The 16,734-nt window shown below is 33.1% G+C and overlaps 1 protein-coding gene across 1 annotated transcript in view; it reads left to right on the forward strand.

Moving 5' to 3' along the window:
* The window catches only part of LOC144440496 (SID1 transmembrane family member 1-like), a 51,833-nt gene that overhangs the window by 22,520 nt on the left and 12,579 nt on the right, over positions 1-16,734 (forward strand). Inside the window, exons 4-18 of the mRNA XM_078129879.1 lie at positions 1,001-1,046; positions 2,481-2,579; positions 4,545-4,628; positions 5,356-5,488; positions 7,095-7,166; positions 7,934-8,027; positions 8,652-8,695; positions 9,425-9,436; positions 11,862-11,954; positions 12,641-12,786; positions 14,238-14,378; positions 14,875-14,948; positions 15,279-15,402; positions 15,642-15,759; positions 16,559-16,695. Of these exons, the coding sequence (XP_077986005.1) occupies positions 1,001-1,046; positions 2,481-2,579; positions 4,545-4,628; positions 5,356-5,488; positions 7,095-7,166; positions 7,934-8,027; positions 8,652-8,695; positions 9,425-9,436; positions 11,862-11,954; positions 12,641-12,786; positions 14,238-14,378; positions 14,875-14,948; positions 15,279-15,402; positions 15,642-15,759; positions 16,559-16,695 (1,417 nt within the window). The remainder of the gene's footprint in view (positions 1-1,000; positions 1,047-2,480; positions 2,580-4,544; positions 4,629-5,355; positions 5,489-7,094; positions 7,167-7,933; positions 8,028-8,651; positions 8,696-9,424; positions 9,437-11,861; positions 11,955-12,640; positions 12,787-14,237; positions 14,379-14,874; positions 14,949-15,278; positions 15,403-15,641; positions 15,760-16,558; positions 16,696-16,734) is intronic.

The following is a 16,734-nucleotide window of genomic DNA, read 5'->3' on the forward strand; positions in this document are numbered from 1 at the left end:
CTATCCCAAACACTCAATTAATACAGAACGCTGTCACTTTCCTGTGTTCTATCCCAAACACTCAATTAATACAGAATGCTGTCACTTTCCTTGTCTTTCTAATCTTAGACTTGTCAAGTTATCTCATTTGCAAAGACTAGCTGAGTAGACTTTTAATGAACTTTGCCAGTATATTGTATATTCTTGTCAATGTTGTCCTGACATATTTACTTTGTTATTGCTTGACTAAGTGACAAGTAGACATACTGTCTGTGTGTATCGAGAATACACTTAAAACATGCATACAGATGACGTTGCCAGTAATGTAATAACTTGCTATAGCTAAACAGCTTGTAAGTTGTAGGTAGTCTACAGTAGAGAAGTTTAGATGCATGTATTTACATGTGTTCTGTACGTGTAGCATCATAGTCACGTGATTTGAAGTATCAAGGGATTCCCATTTAATTTTCTTAAAAATTATATTTAATATCACCTCAAGTATATATATATATATATATATATATATATATATATATATATATATATATATATATATATATATATATATATATATATATATATATATATATATATATATATATATATATATATATATATATATATATATATATATATATATATATATATATATATATATATATATATATATATATAACCATACATTTTATCAGGAATTTGCAAGAGGGTAGGAATGTGTTTATTACCTCATTTAGGGAGAACAGCAAAATACAAAGAAAAATTTAATACTTCCCTTGATAAAAATGTAAACTTTTTATTCAAAACCTTTAACTTAAACTAAGTTTTTATAACTAATCCTCGGTTGCTATTTACAGTTACAATGTATGATGTCCACTTATCAAATCATAAAAGCCTACACAGCTGAAGATTCCAACTTATACTCTGTATATTTACTTTACCAATACTTTATAAATTGATTGATTGATCAATCAATTGATTGATTGATTGATTAAGTGATATTCTGTTTATATTTCCTTTACAGTCTTTCTGATAAACAGACGGTAACTGTGGCACCACCCAAACCTAAGGTAAGTACCCTTCATGTACAACTTATACTGTCTATAGTGGAGCGTTTGAGTTGACTTTTTAACTTGTATTTATTTATTTATTCATCTTTCATATGTGTACTCAGTGCAGAGAACTGTTCTCTCAATGAAACTCTTGTAAGATATAATACAAATATCGAACAAAAAACAACAATATGCAAAACAAAACTAAAAACTCAGACTAGCACAAAAGTTACAAGGCAAGATGATACATTAGAAAAGACAACTGAGATTAAGCAAACTAAATTCTTAACATGTATGTTAATGTACCAGGAAATACTAGCAATGATAACTGAGTTTGTATGTTAATGTACCATGAAATACTAGCAATGATAACTGAGTTTGTATGTTAATGTACCAGGAAATACTAGCAATGATAACTGAGTTTATATGTTAATGTACCATGAAATACTAGCAATGATAACTGAGTTTATATGTTAATGTACCATGAAATACTAGCAATGATAACTGAGTTTGTATGTTAATGTACCATGAAATACTAGCAATGATAACTGAGTTTATATGTTAATGTACCATGAAATACTAGCAATGATAACTGAGTTTGTATGTTAATGTACCATGAAATACTAGCAATGATAACTGAGTTTGTATGTTAATGTACCAGGAAATACTAGCAATGATAACTGAGTTTATATGTTAATGTACCATGAAATACTAGCAATGATAACTGAGTTTGTATGTTAATGTACCAGGAAATACTAGCAATGATAACTGAGTTTGTATGTTAATGTACCAGGAAATACTAGCAATGATATTTGAGTTTGTATGTTAATGTACCAGGAAATACTAGCAATGATAACTGAGTTTGTATGTTAATGTACCAGGAAATACTAGCAATGATATTTGAGTTTGTATGTTAATGTACCAGGAAATACTAGAAATGATAACTGAGTTTGTATGTTAATGTACCAGGAAATACTAGCAATGATAAATGAGTTTGTATGTCAATGTACCAGGAAATACTAGCAATGATAACTGAGTTTGTATGTTAATGTACCAGGAAATACTAGCAATGATAACTGAGTTTGTATGTTAATGTACCATGAAATACTAGCAATGATAAATGAGTTTGTATGTTAATATACCAGGAAATACTAGCAATGATAACTGAGTTTGTATGTTAATGTACCATGAAATACTAGCAATGATAAATGAGTTTGTATGTTAATGTACCAGGAAATACTAGCAATGATAACTGAGTTTGTATGTTAATGTACCAGGAAATACTAGCAATGATATTTTGAGTTTGTATGTTAATGTACCAGGAAATACTAGCAATGATAAATGAGTTTGTATGTTAATGTACCAGGAAATACTAGCAATGATATTTTGAGTTTGTATGTTAATGTACCAGGAAATACTAGCAATGATAACTGAGTTTGTATCTCTTTGCAGTACTTCTATTTTAATTTCCCTGGGGATGTGGATGCTGTACAAGTCAGAGCCAGTTCAGAAGATAGAATCTGTGCCACTTTGTCTGTACAAGACACAACGGTAAGTATGCTGTATAACTTTAAGATCTGTTGCCATAGTGATGTAAGTATACCATATAACTTTAAGATCTGTTGCCATAGTGATGTAAGTATACCATATAACTTTAAGATCTGTTGCCATAGTGATGTAAGTATACCATATAACTTTAAGATCTGTTGCCATAGTGATGTAAGTATACCATATAACTTTAAGATCTGTTGCCATAGTGATGTAAGTATACCGTATAACTTTAAGATCTGTTGCCATAGTGATGTAAGTATACCATATAACTTTAAGATCTGTTGCCATAGTGATGTAAGTATACCATATAACTTTAAGATCTGTTGCCATAGTGATGTAAGTATACTGTATAACTTTAAGATCTGTTGCCATAGTGATGTAAGTATACCGTATAACTTTAAGATCTGTTGCCATAGTGATGTAAGTATACCATATAACTTTAAGATCAGTTGCCATAGTGATGTAAGTATACTGTATAACTTTAAGATCTGTTGCCATAGTGATGTAAGTATACCATATAACTTTAAGATCTGTTGCCATAGTGATGTAAGTATACTGTATAACTTTAAGATCTGTTGCTATAGTGATGTAAGTATACCATATAACTTTAAAATCTGTTGCCATAGTGATGTAAGTATACCATATAACTTTAAGATCTGTTGCTATAGTGATGTAAGTATACCATATAACTTTAAAATCTGTTGCCATAGTTATGTATGTATACCATATAACTTTAAGATCTGTTGCCATAGTGATGTAGATTCACATGAGAATATACCTATATTGAATTTCACTGTACAAATATGAAACACATTGAAATACTGGAAACCTGAATATTTTATAGACCAGTGTCCAATGTTTGCCCTTAGTTGTCAGAAATTGAAGTATATATACTTCTATAAAAAATACACTCTGTGATGTGAATTGATTGGCCAGTGTCCAATGTTTGCCCTTAGTTGTCAGAAATTGAAGTATATATACCTCCATAAAAATACACTCTGTTATGTGAATTGATTGACCAGTGTTGAATGTTTGCCCTTAGTTGTCAACATTTCATATCAGATTTATATTATGAAGCTTTAGCCCTAATCTTATATCTAACTCACTACTACCTTGTCAGCTAACCTAACATAACTCGACTACCTTGTTAGCTAACCTAACATAACTCACTACTACCTTGTCAGCTAACCTAACATAACTCATTACTACCTTGTCAGCTAACCTAATATAACTCACTACTACCTTGTCAGCTAACCTAACATAACTAACTACTACCTTGTCAGCTAACCTAATATAACTCACTACTACCTTGTCAGCTAACCTAACATAACTAACTACTACCTTGTCAGCTAACCTAACATAACTCGACTACCTTGTCAGCTAACCTAGCATAACTCATTACTACCTTGTCAGCTAACCTAACATAACTAACTACTACCTTGTCAGCTAACCTAATATAACTCACTACTACCTTGTCAGCTAACCTAACATAACTAACTACTACCTTGTCAGCTAACCTAACATAACTCATTACTACCTTGTCAGCTAACCTAATATAACTAACTACTACCTTGTCAGCTAACCTAACATAACTCGACTACCTTGTCAGCTAACCTAATATAACTAACTACTACCTTGTCAGCTAACCTAACATAACTAACTACTACCTTGTCAGCTAACCTAACATAACTCAACTACCTTGTCAGCTAACCTAATATAACTAACTACTACCTTGTCAGCTAACCTAATATAACTAACTACTACCTTGTCAGCTAACTTAACATAACTCTCTACTACCTTGTCAGCTAATGTTTGTAATTCATACTATTGTAACACATGTAACTAATGTACCATGAATCCATTATTTTACTCCTTTCTCTTCATTTAAATTATTCATGATTTGTGACTTATTTTGGTAAGTGTCATTTTGATTCCCATTTTTGACTTGTGTCTGTTTACTTCCAGTGTCCTGTATTTGATTTGAATCGTAATGTAGAGTTCACTGGCATATATCAAACAATGACAACACAGACAGCCATTACTGTACAGGTAAGTTATAGCGCCTCCTAGTGTTCATGGGTGTATATCAAACGATGACAACACAGACAGCCATTACTGTACAGGTAAGTTATAGCGCCCCCTAGTGTTTATGGGTGTATATCAAACAATGACAACACAGACGGCCATTACTGTACAGGTAAGTTATAGCGCCCCCTAGTGTTTATGGGTGTATATCAAACGATGACAACACAGACGGCCATTACTGTACAGGTAAGTTATAGCGCCCCCTAGTGTTCATGGGTGTATATCAAACGATGACAACACAGACGGCCATTACTGTACAGGTAAGCTATAGCGCCCCCTAGTGTTTATGGGTGTATATCAAACGATGACAACACAGACGGCCATTACTGTACAGGTAAGCTATAGCGCCCCCTTGTGTTCATGGGTGTATTTCAAATGACGACATTCCTGCATGTAATTTACATAATTGTTTATTTATTAGCCTCAAATTAGATGTAATGCAGATGGCTCTGCTGTCACCATTTTTGCCAAATTTCTATGGAAATATCGATGTTTTAGAAATTTCTCAGGTGTTGCAGAAATACAGTTATATTTTCAGTTTCCGACTATTTTGTACATCCATGACTATATGGGAGAGTCTGTGAACATATTCAACTTTCACTTGAAGTTTTAAAGCAACCCCCATTTCTTTTTAAAGTTAGGACATTTAAAGGCTGCAATATTTTATTATTCTTTTCATCCTATCTTTCAGGATAATGATTTTAGCAGTAAAGAGTTTTATGTAGTAGCAGTTGTTCACCCAGACGATGCCGAGTGTAATGGTCTAACAGAACTACAACCACCTTCATCTAGTAAGACACTCATGAATATTAATGATGTCTATGGTAATTAGGTTTGCCGTTATCCAATCAAAATTATCTACCTGCCAAATATGGTCACCATTGTCATGCCAACATAAATCATGTATTCATGAATATTCATTAATGCAAATGCATGCTGCATCTCTGAGTTAATCAATATTTTACTTAGTGAAGATCACACAATGTCACACATGCTCAACAAACGAACATCATTTGTTTAGGTCAAAACCCCCTCCCCCTAATCGAACCCTCACAAGTGCGACATCAAACATTGTATATGATGTAAACTATGATGAAAACTAGCGGTTACACCACTACGTGTAATGGAAAGACATGATTGTAAACACATTAAAATACTACCAGAAACCCAGCACCATATCTCACATTAGAAGTAAATTTTTATCAACTTATCAACATCTCAGTAGTAAATACAAAAGCTGTTATCATAAAAATTTTCCATAAAAAGTTGGTTAGAAGTGCGAAAATAAAGTTCAGCAATCGCACTGACAGCAGACCCCCTCCCCTAAACGAACAAAGTTTGTTTATTGAGCCTATGTGACATTATGCAATCATCCTTTAATTAGTTTGTAAACTTATATTGTGTCAATACTTTTTGAAAAAAAATTATAATATTATTTCTATTAATCTGAAAAGGCAAACAAGATATTTTTGTGTTTCTTCTTTAACAGTAAATCATGAGAACTGATATCAGATTCTTTAACAGTAAATCATGAGAACTGATATCAGATTCTTTAACAGTAAATCATGAGAACTGATATCAGATTCTTTAACAACTGATATCAGATTCTTTAACAGTAAATCATGAGAACTGATATCAGATTCTTTAACAGTAAATCATGAGAACTGATGTCAGATTCTTTAACAGTAAATCATGAGAACTGATATCAGATTCTTTAACAGTAAATCATGAGAACTGATGTCAGATTCTTTAACAGTAAATCATGAGAAATGATATCAGATTCTTTAACAGTAAATCATGAGAACTGATATCAGATTCTTTAACAGTAAATCATGAGAACTGATATCAGATTCTTTAACAGTAAATCATGAGAACTGATATCAGATTCTTTAACATTAAATCATGATAACTGATGTCAGATTCTTTAACAGTAAATCATGAGAACTGATATCAGATTCTTTAACATTAAATCATGATAACTGATGTCAGATTCTTTAACAGTAAATCATGAGAACTGATATCAGATTCTTTAACAGTAAATCATGAGAACTGATATCAGATTCTTTAACAGTAAATCATGAGAACTGATATCAGATTCTTTAACAGTAAATCATGAGAACTGATATCAGATTCTTTAACAGTAAATCATGAGAACTGATATCAGATTCTTTAACAGTAAATCATGATAACTGATGTCAGATTCTTTAACAGTAAATCATGAGAACTGATGTCAGATTCTTTAACAGTAAATCATGAGAACTGATATCAGATTCTTTAACAGTAAATCATGAGAACTGATATCAGATTCTTTAACAGTAAATCATGAGAACTGATATCAGATTCTTTAACAGTGAATCATGAGAACTGATATCAGATTCTTTAACAGTGAATCATGAGAACTGATGTCATTTATTTATTGTTTACTCATAGTAGTACCACCACGTCCAACGTATACAGAGAGAATTAAGACTATGGACATTACGATAGAGATCACCATATCAAGTAAGTCAAAGAGAGAAAAAACAAAAGAATAGTGCTACTTGAGTAATAGAGGGTAATATTCATATTTAAATAAGCAAAAGGAATGAGTCTGGGTAAAGTGTCGGTGACCCAGACTCTCACTGCGGGGTGTTCTTCTACAAGACCACCCAGATGAGAGTCTGGCGAATCCACATTTCAACCACATTTCAACCACATTTCAACCACATTTCAACCACATTTCCAGGAGCTTCACAGTGAATGTCTTTCAAGTCATAAAAAACAGGCTTACTTGGCCTATTTGTTGTAATTTAGATTATCACTCACTTGAAAAGTGATAAATTGTCGCAAAAGTACCTGAATCATTTGGCCTACAATGTTGGATGTGAATTATTCCCCAGCCTGCACTGCTCTAATACCTACTTCCTGTGAGGGCAAGTTGGAATCTCATTTCCCCAGACTCTTGCTTGGGAGAGGTCTCGTAGGCAGAGCCCTCAGTGGCGAGGTCTGGGTAATCAAGACTAGTCTGGGTATTGTCTTCTTATCCTCAGAAATTGAAGTATAAATATTTTATTACTACGTACTATTACTAGTGTGTGTCTGTGTGTTGGGGGAGGGGTACTTTGCTATTTTAGTAGGGGGGGGGGGCATCCTTTTGTGCTTAGAATAAGGATACTTTTGTGTATTTGCTAAAAGTCAATGTAGAAGACTGAACCCAGTTCTTTGCACTCGGACCAGCATTTATTTTTGTCAATTTGAATGACGTTAGACTTTGTTTTCAACTCTTACAGAGGACCAATACTGGAAGGCTGTCCTATTTGTCACATCATTCTTTATGTGTTTTTACTTTGTTGGTTTGATTTTGGTCCTTGTTGAGATGTACAGGTATGTGCTATATATATATATATATATATATATATATATATATATATGTAATATGTATTCTAATAAAAGACATTGTTATAAAAATGATATATATATATATATATATATATATATATATATATATATATATATATATATATATATATATATATATATATATATATATATATATATATATATATATATATATATATATATATATATATATATATATATATATATATATATATATATATATATATATATATAATATATATATATATATATATAATATATATATATATATATATATATATATATATCAGTTTCCATGTGTTTTTTGTGTGTAATGTGAAAGACAAAAACTCCTAACAGCTTGGTGGCAAAGTTACAAATGAATGCTGGGTAACATTGAACCAGCAGACAACAGAGGGCAGCAGACAACAGAGGGCAGCAGACAACTGGCGTAACAATCTGTCAAAGTCATTAATTAAACAAATTTCATAGTTGGCACAATGTGTAAATATTCACATGGTCCAAGTATTCCATAGATCTTTCAATTTTTGTAAGTATGTGTATTCCTGAGTAAGTTTGATGTAACCATTCCATGGTGTCATTTTATTCCTTGCTTATCCATATAACCAGGAAAAGGAATGTTGCTGAGGATGATCCAGACCAAGAAGAAAGGGGTAATATGGGATTTTGCATTTGTTGTTATCTGTTGTTTATTATTCCTTATGTTATAAATCTTGTTGTATTTGTAGCAATATATTGTGAAGTTTGTGGATTTGATATGTTTGTAAATACTAGGAAATTGTATATTTAGTACTTAATATGAGAGAAAGAGACTGAAAGACAGAAGCATACAGTGTGTGAATGTGATGCAGTTAGACAGACAGACAGTGAGACAGAAATAACAACAGATGAAAGGGGACAGGGTGACAGACAGATTGAAACAGACAGAAAGGAAATCAATATAACCACAGGAATGCAGAGAAAGGCAGACAGACAGAGAAGTTAAGAATCTGACAATTGATATTTTCATGTCTATATATAAGAACATTGTATTAACATAATTGTGATCACTGCTTGAGTGATGTCATGTCATGTGTAACACTAGCTTACTATACAATGATCTTGGCTGTGATTGCATATAATCTGTTATTATCAAATTATCTGTTACGTCACAATTAATGTTTGAATGTCAGTTTCTTTACAACCAAATTTCACCTTGTATATCAGAATCTTTCCAAATCACCCATGAATGTCGTTGTCTTTCGCATGTTATGCTCGATATTATGATATTTTGCTACTAATTATTTTTGTATCTTTTTTATTATTTTGTTGTGTTGTTCTGATTGGTTTGCTGTGCACTAATATCTCCTCCGTGATGTATAAATACTGGCCATCTACAACAGAACCTATTCTAGGTATGATAATACACAACACACAGTGTTTTCAAATATGCTACAAGGCTGTCAACATCGTGTAAATATTGTCTGCAAGTGTTATGATGTAAATGCACACTTGTATCAGGAACGGCTTTCATCAACAAATTGTACAACACTTGATATTGGTAAATGAATGTAGAGAAGTAAATTGCACATTCACCGTAATTGCAATAAATAACGTTCACTTGTTTCCATTTTCACCCTATAGACTTTTTGCAGCCAATAGACAACTTCAACCATTTCCTCCCAAAATACCATTTTCACCTGATACACCATTTCTATCCAATAGACCACTTCCCTCCAATATACCACTACCATCCAATAGACTATTTTCACCCTATAGTCCATCCAATATACCACTACCATCCAATAGACCACTTCCCTCCAATAGACCACTTCCATCCAATAGACTATTTTCACCCTATAGTCCATCCAATATACCACTACCATCCAATAGACCACTTCCCTCCAATAGACCACTTCCATCCAATAGACCACTTCCATCCAATAGACCACTTCCCTCCAATAGACCACTTCCATCCAATAGACTATTTTCACCCTATAGTCCATCCAATATACCACTACCATCCAATAGACCACTTCCCTCCAATAGACCACTTCCATCCAATAGACCACTTCCATCCAATAGACCACTTCCCTCCAATAGACCACTTCCATCCAATAGACTATTTTCACCCTATAGTCCATCCAATAGACCACATCAGCATTTCCTCCCAAAAGACCATTTTCACCTGATTCACCATTTTTATCCAATAGACGTACCACTTCCATCAAATAGACCATTTCAGCATTTTCTCCCAATAGATCATTTTTATAAATCATCTTCCTCCTCACAATCCACCACTTTCCAATTTAACAGAAATCAGTTTGATTTTAATTTGTTTGAAACCCCCTCTTAATGTTCCAATTTCAATTGAACACTTCAAGACTAAAGTAAGATATTCATGTTTAGATTTGCCAACTGTTGGAGAGAGAGTGAACAGTGTTGGATTTATGAATCTAATGCTGTTCTCTCTGACAGTTGGTAAATCATTCATATCTTAACCAATTCGCATGACATATTTGATAGTCAACCCAAAACCTGTAGAGCTAGTAAAACCCTATAGATGGATACCTCTAAACCTATTACCAACTGACTCTTATCCTGTGAACATTGTTAATTCTATCCTGGTTAGTATAAAAAAGTTCAACCCAGTACAATTTGTTAATGAAACTTATGGTAATTACACATACATGTATTTTATTTGATAAAAAAACTTATCACTTTAAGAAAAATGGAGAATAGCCAATGAAATTGAAGGATTTTGGGAAATAGCCAATGAAATTGAAGGATTTTGGGAAATAGCCAATGGAATTGAAGGATCTTGGGAAATAGCCAATGAAATTGAAGGATTTGGGGAAATAGCCAATGAAATTGAAGGATTTTAAAAGACATTTGTTTCCCAGTACATATCATATAAATAATTAATTATTTCGTTTTAAATGTACAAATCAAAAGGAAAAGAAATTAAAACATTAACAACTAGTAAGATAACTTTGAAATTGGTAAAATTGAATTCTGCCCCCGCCCTACCATCAAATCTACTGTGTTCATAATCCCTGCATTTTATTGAAGGTTGATATGATTTGCATAATTATGTATTTGCTGATATATATCAGTTTGTTTAATTTTGTAAATTTCATTGTAGTTCCTATAATTTATCTATTGACAAATGTTATCAGTTTTAGATAACTTGCAAGTTTTTTCTCAGATTTGTGTGTGTGCATGTGTGTAATATTCAATAAATGTACAGATTTGGATATTTGTAAACTGTCACTGGTTATTTGTATAGCAAAGAAGACTTCATGAGTTGAATTTACTATAAATATCTGTAGTTAAATAAAATTTTATATAAATGTGGAAAGGTTTAGGGAAGGGATTGGTTTGTTTGTAGGGATAATCTCTCACACTAGTTTAATTGATAAATACAAAAGGGGTGTGAGGGTGTCAGTTTTTGGATAGACTGTAAGATATGTTGTGTTGTTCAGCCCTATCAGACTTCTAAACCACTGTAAGATACGTCATGTTGTTCAGCCCTATCAGACCTCTTAACCACGACTGTACTAAACTGTCCAATATCCTGCACAGTGCAACCAGATTTGGTTGCAGCCAATCAAATATAGTTATGCTGTAAGAGGTGGCAAACTGTTACCATGATGTCAGCCTTTCAACACTGATTTATGGGACAGTTACCTAATGTCAGGTTAATAGTAAACTTAGCTTTCCAGATGTTGGACTTACAAGTTCTCTAATCCATTGTGATTGATGTCGTGATTTGGCGTTTGTGATTGATATTTCTTGATTTCTAAACTTTGATGTTTGATTGAATGATGTTCAATATAGGTCCATCTGAGGATGTAGAAGCCCCTATAAGCAATGCCATTCAGCCAAGCTATGGATCAGCTGAGATGAGACACCCTGGTGAGCTTCCTAGTTGTAAGTTTTACTTCTCTGGGTTACTATGGTTACATCTCTTGATATACACAGTGAAACCAAGGTTTCTATAAAATCCTGTCTACTATCAGGGTACAATTCTTGTAGACTTTCCCATAGACATGTCTAGTGCTACAAGTTTCTTAAACTTGTAATTTTGTTTCCAAATGTTTTGATATTTTGTGTGAAGTTTCAAATTCTGGTGTGTTATTTTCTTTCCAAATTTTCACCAAAGTATGTTGTGTAGATCGAGGTAACCATCCATCATCTAACATTACCAGCTTGTGATAAAATAACCTTTATATATATATCATGAAACCAAGCTGATAAATGTCTGGATTCATTCCATATTATTTCTTACTTTCTATAAATAAAGGTAACAATCCCAAACCTAATGCTAATGGTCATACATCTCCAAGCCATCGATAAATTTCATGACCATCATAAAAATTTCATCATATGTACTTTTCCTTCTAAACTTTGACCATGTGATGTTTTATTTTCTACAGATCTTGCTATCCATCCCCCACCTAATGTTGATGGTCACATGTCACCAACCCATCAATATTGACATGAATTAGAGTCTCTCTCTCTTTAAACTTTTTCCATGTTATTTCTTGCTTTCTGTAGATCGTGATAACCATCCCCCATCTAATGTTGATGGCCATGTTATTTCTTGCTTTCTGTAGATCGTGGTAACCATCCCCCACCTAATGTTGATGGACATACATCTCCCACACATCAGCGTCGATACAGTAGTGACAGTTCATTGGATGACGATGATATCGATATGTTACATGATATAGAGGAAGAGAAAGATATCTATAGGACTAAGGTAAAGTATCAATCAATCAAACAATTTATATAGCGCCTGAATCCATTAGTACATACACTTGAAATAAATATAGAGGAAGAGACAGATATCTATAGAACTAAGGTAAAGTAGTACAAACCAAGGTACATACACTTGAAATAAAAAATCATCCTACTGGCAATACACCGTTGCCTCAGTTGACATTGAGTGATACTACATGGTTTTTAAGGGCAGTAAGTATAGGTAAAATCTACTGGGGTTCCCATATCATTTTACCGTGGTTCTCCACAAAAATTGTGATCAATTCTATGGAGAAACACTGCCAGTTTTACCTCTTTCTCCCTTTCTGCTACTGGGGCTCCCCAACCTTAGCAAAAACTCTACTAAATGCAAAATAGATGTACATGCATCTCTGAGAAGCAGAACACTCGTATATATATCAATCAATCAAATGGATGGATGAACGGTTACAGTTATCAGTATTTCACTGACCCAGATGGTGACAATATTGTAAATTTAAGCAATAAACCACCCCTGGGGATGGTATACCAAGAGGTTTTGACCAGTGAATGAAATTGAGTTCACTGGTCAAAACCGAGTGGTATACCATTCCCAGGGGTGGTTTATCAATATTATATTATACCAGTATATTGAAAATATCGTAAACAAGTTAAGACACAACATTTTCTGGTTTCATTTGTGCCCCCATCCCTGCACGGACTACAACGTTCGTAGACGAACAGTGAACATCAAAATTTGGACGCGTGCCAACTGTGCATTATCGCTCATTTTAGACTCGCTAGTTCGATGTCTAGACCAATCAGATCTCTCGATTTGCTTCATCAATATACTGGTATAATATAATAGGAGATAAACTTGGAAACCAATACTAGCTTCAATGGGTTGAATTTAAAATCATGTGTTTAACTTATAAAGTGTTAAATAATAGGACACCTGTGTACCTTAGTGACCTCTTGAATGTTTGTTCTCCTGGCCACACTCTTCGATCTACTACAGCAGGAGCAAAAACATTAGAGCAGCCCGTAGTTAACACGGTGTTTTATGGTGACAGGGCCTTTTCGTCATGTGCTCCACGTTTGTGGAATCGGCTGCCTGTTGCACTCCGTTCGAGTGAAAATTTTAATATTTTTAAATCGAATCTTAAAACATACCTTTTTACTGTATGATTGTTTTATTCACTTTCTCTGATGTATTGTGTTTTAATGGTATCTTAGTGCTGTAAGGCGCTTTGAGATGTTTTTACATGGAAAGCAATTGTTTTTTAAAGAAATAAATATTATTATTATTATTAAATATTAGCTATCTATCAACATATACCTAAATAATTTGTTTCTTTTGTTCTTTTCTTAAAAAGAACTATATCGTTATTGTGTGTATTCTTCAGTATTTCTATATTCTCTGTGAATTAACCATTAACTTCTATTCTACTGTGCTTTGCTTTGTATCTGCAGACATTCCTGTATGTTAGTGACCTTGCCAGGAAAGATAGGAAGACTTTGAGAAAGAAGTATAAACTGTATCACTGGAATTTATTACCTATTTCAATCTTTTATGCATTACCTGTTATTCAACTAGTCATCACCTACCAGACGGTAAGTTTAGCCAGTAGTCATTTTTAGCTGCATTATTGTCTAGCAAGTTGCCAATCAATTTAGCTACACTTTTGGCTAGCAAGTTGCCTAACCGTATAGCTACACAAATGTCTAGCCTGTAGTCGATTTAGCTACACAGTTTTCTAACAAGTTGCCAAACATAGCTACAATGTTGTCTAGCCAGTAGCAATTAATTTAGCTACATTGTTATCAGTCAAGTATCAAACCCAGTTTAGCTACATTGTTGTTTTAAAAGTATCCAACTTATGTTTAGCCAAGTAAAGGTGCTGTCTAACCAGTAGTTAAAAAGTGGAGCTTTTGACAGATGTGTCAATCTTGTAGTAAGTATACCTCTTGACAATTTTGGTAACACAATATTATGATATGAAATCACAGAAAGGCTCTATGTATATCTAGCCATTGTTTTCACAAACCCCTGGTGATGTAAATCTATTATACAATTCAAAGACAGTTCTTTATACTTGGATCCTTTCAGATATTCAACAAAACTGGTGATGAAGACATCTGCTATTACAACTTTTTATGTGCCAATCCCCTTGGTGTAATCAGGTAAGTTATTGTTGTCAACCAATCATATTACACTACTCACATTTCATCAGCCAATCATATTACACTACCCACATTTCATCAGCCAATCAAAACAAGCTTTCAGTGTATACCATGTGATCTTTTGTTTATTACACATATTTGACAACTGTATATCGATAGGAGTGTATATATGGATTGATCGATCGATCAATATTGATTATAATCTATGGTTGATTGATTGATTTATTGATTATAATCTATGTACTGATTGAGAAGAAGGTTAATGTTAGAAATAAAATATTGAGGGTTTAAAACTTTAGCGTAATAATGGAATATTTTGATTATTTTCAGTGCTTTTAATAACATCTTTAGTAATATTGGATATATATTACTTGGTATATTATTCCTATTTGTCGTCTGGAGAGAAGACTTACTACACAAGAAAAAAGTGGAAAAAAATGACATCTATGAAAAGGTAAATAACGACTCTGATATTAGTCTGTTGTTACACAATCTTGTCACTAAATATAACAGCTCCAATAGTACACTAAGTATGCACTTGAAAGAATCAGACGTCTTGTACTGGAAAGTCCTTCAAAGTACTGGGATTTCAAACCAATTGTAATGTTTCATTTTGATAATGTTGGAAATTCTTTAATTTTCACAAGTCACAAATGCCCACTTTGTACCGTACTATGTCATTTTATCTAATAGGAGTATGGTATACCCAAACACTTTGGTTTATTCTATGCTATTGGTATTGCCTTGGTAATGGAGGGATTTCTAAGTGGATGTTACCATGTGTGTCCTACATATTCTAACTTCCAGTTTGGTAAGTCACTAGGTTCTGTTGTAAGTCTACTCAATACAATTTCATAGTTGAGATAATAAAATGACAAATTCACTTATAATAGTAATGCTTTATTACCTTACATACTATGTAAAGTGTGGTACATATATGCTGTGTAAAGTGTGGTACACACATGCTGTGTAAAATGTGGTATATACATGCTGTGTAAAGTGTGGTATATACAACAACTAAATGTAACATTTATATACAACACACATAGCGATATAATGTAGCCACTGAAAAGATCTGTCTTGAATTACATGTATCAGAAAGGAATTGTGCAAAGGGAAATTTATCATCTGAATATATGATATTTGAAAGCAGACCATAGATATCAATATTTAGTTAGCCACAAGTATGTTTTCTAGTCAATACATCATATTGGGTTTTCAATTCCTGGTGAATTTTTGGCCACATAAGGATCACAAGAGTTGGAGCACCTCAGATTTATTGGCAAACTGACAGCTGAAATTTTGATCACAGCTGTGAATTGTATGGCAATGCATAAAGGCATGAACAAACTTTATGTAAAAGAACTTTGTGTGATCTTGAAAGGGCATTACTGTAGTAAGGTATAATTTGATTACTAATATCCACTAATAAAATAGTACAGTGAGAAGAACAGCATGGAAATGAGTAATAACTTTGTGTCTACTGTCCTCACTTCCAGCCCTGTAATGGCTTGCAAACAGCACACCTAGTGGCCAAACCATGAAATCTTTTGTTTTTCTGATAACTGGAATATTGTCATCACTTTCTATTGTATTTTGTGATATTACAGATACATCATTTATGTATATCATAGCTGGACTTGGAATGTTAAAACTGTACCAGACAAGACATCCAGATATCAATGCTAATGCTTACATTGCCTACGCCTGTTTTGCCCTTATCATATTTATGGCTGTACTTGGAGTGGTAAGTTTGCAGTGTACGTTTAGATGTTATTCCCCAATA

This window comes from Glandiceps talaboti, chromosome 9 (genome assembly GCF_964340395.1).
Source record: "Glandiceps talaboti chromosome 9, keGlaTala1.1, whole genome shotgun sequence".
NCBI lineage: Eukaryota > Metazoa > Hemichordata > Enteropneusta > Spengelidae > Glandiceps > Glandiceps talaboti.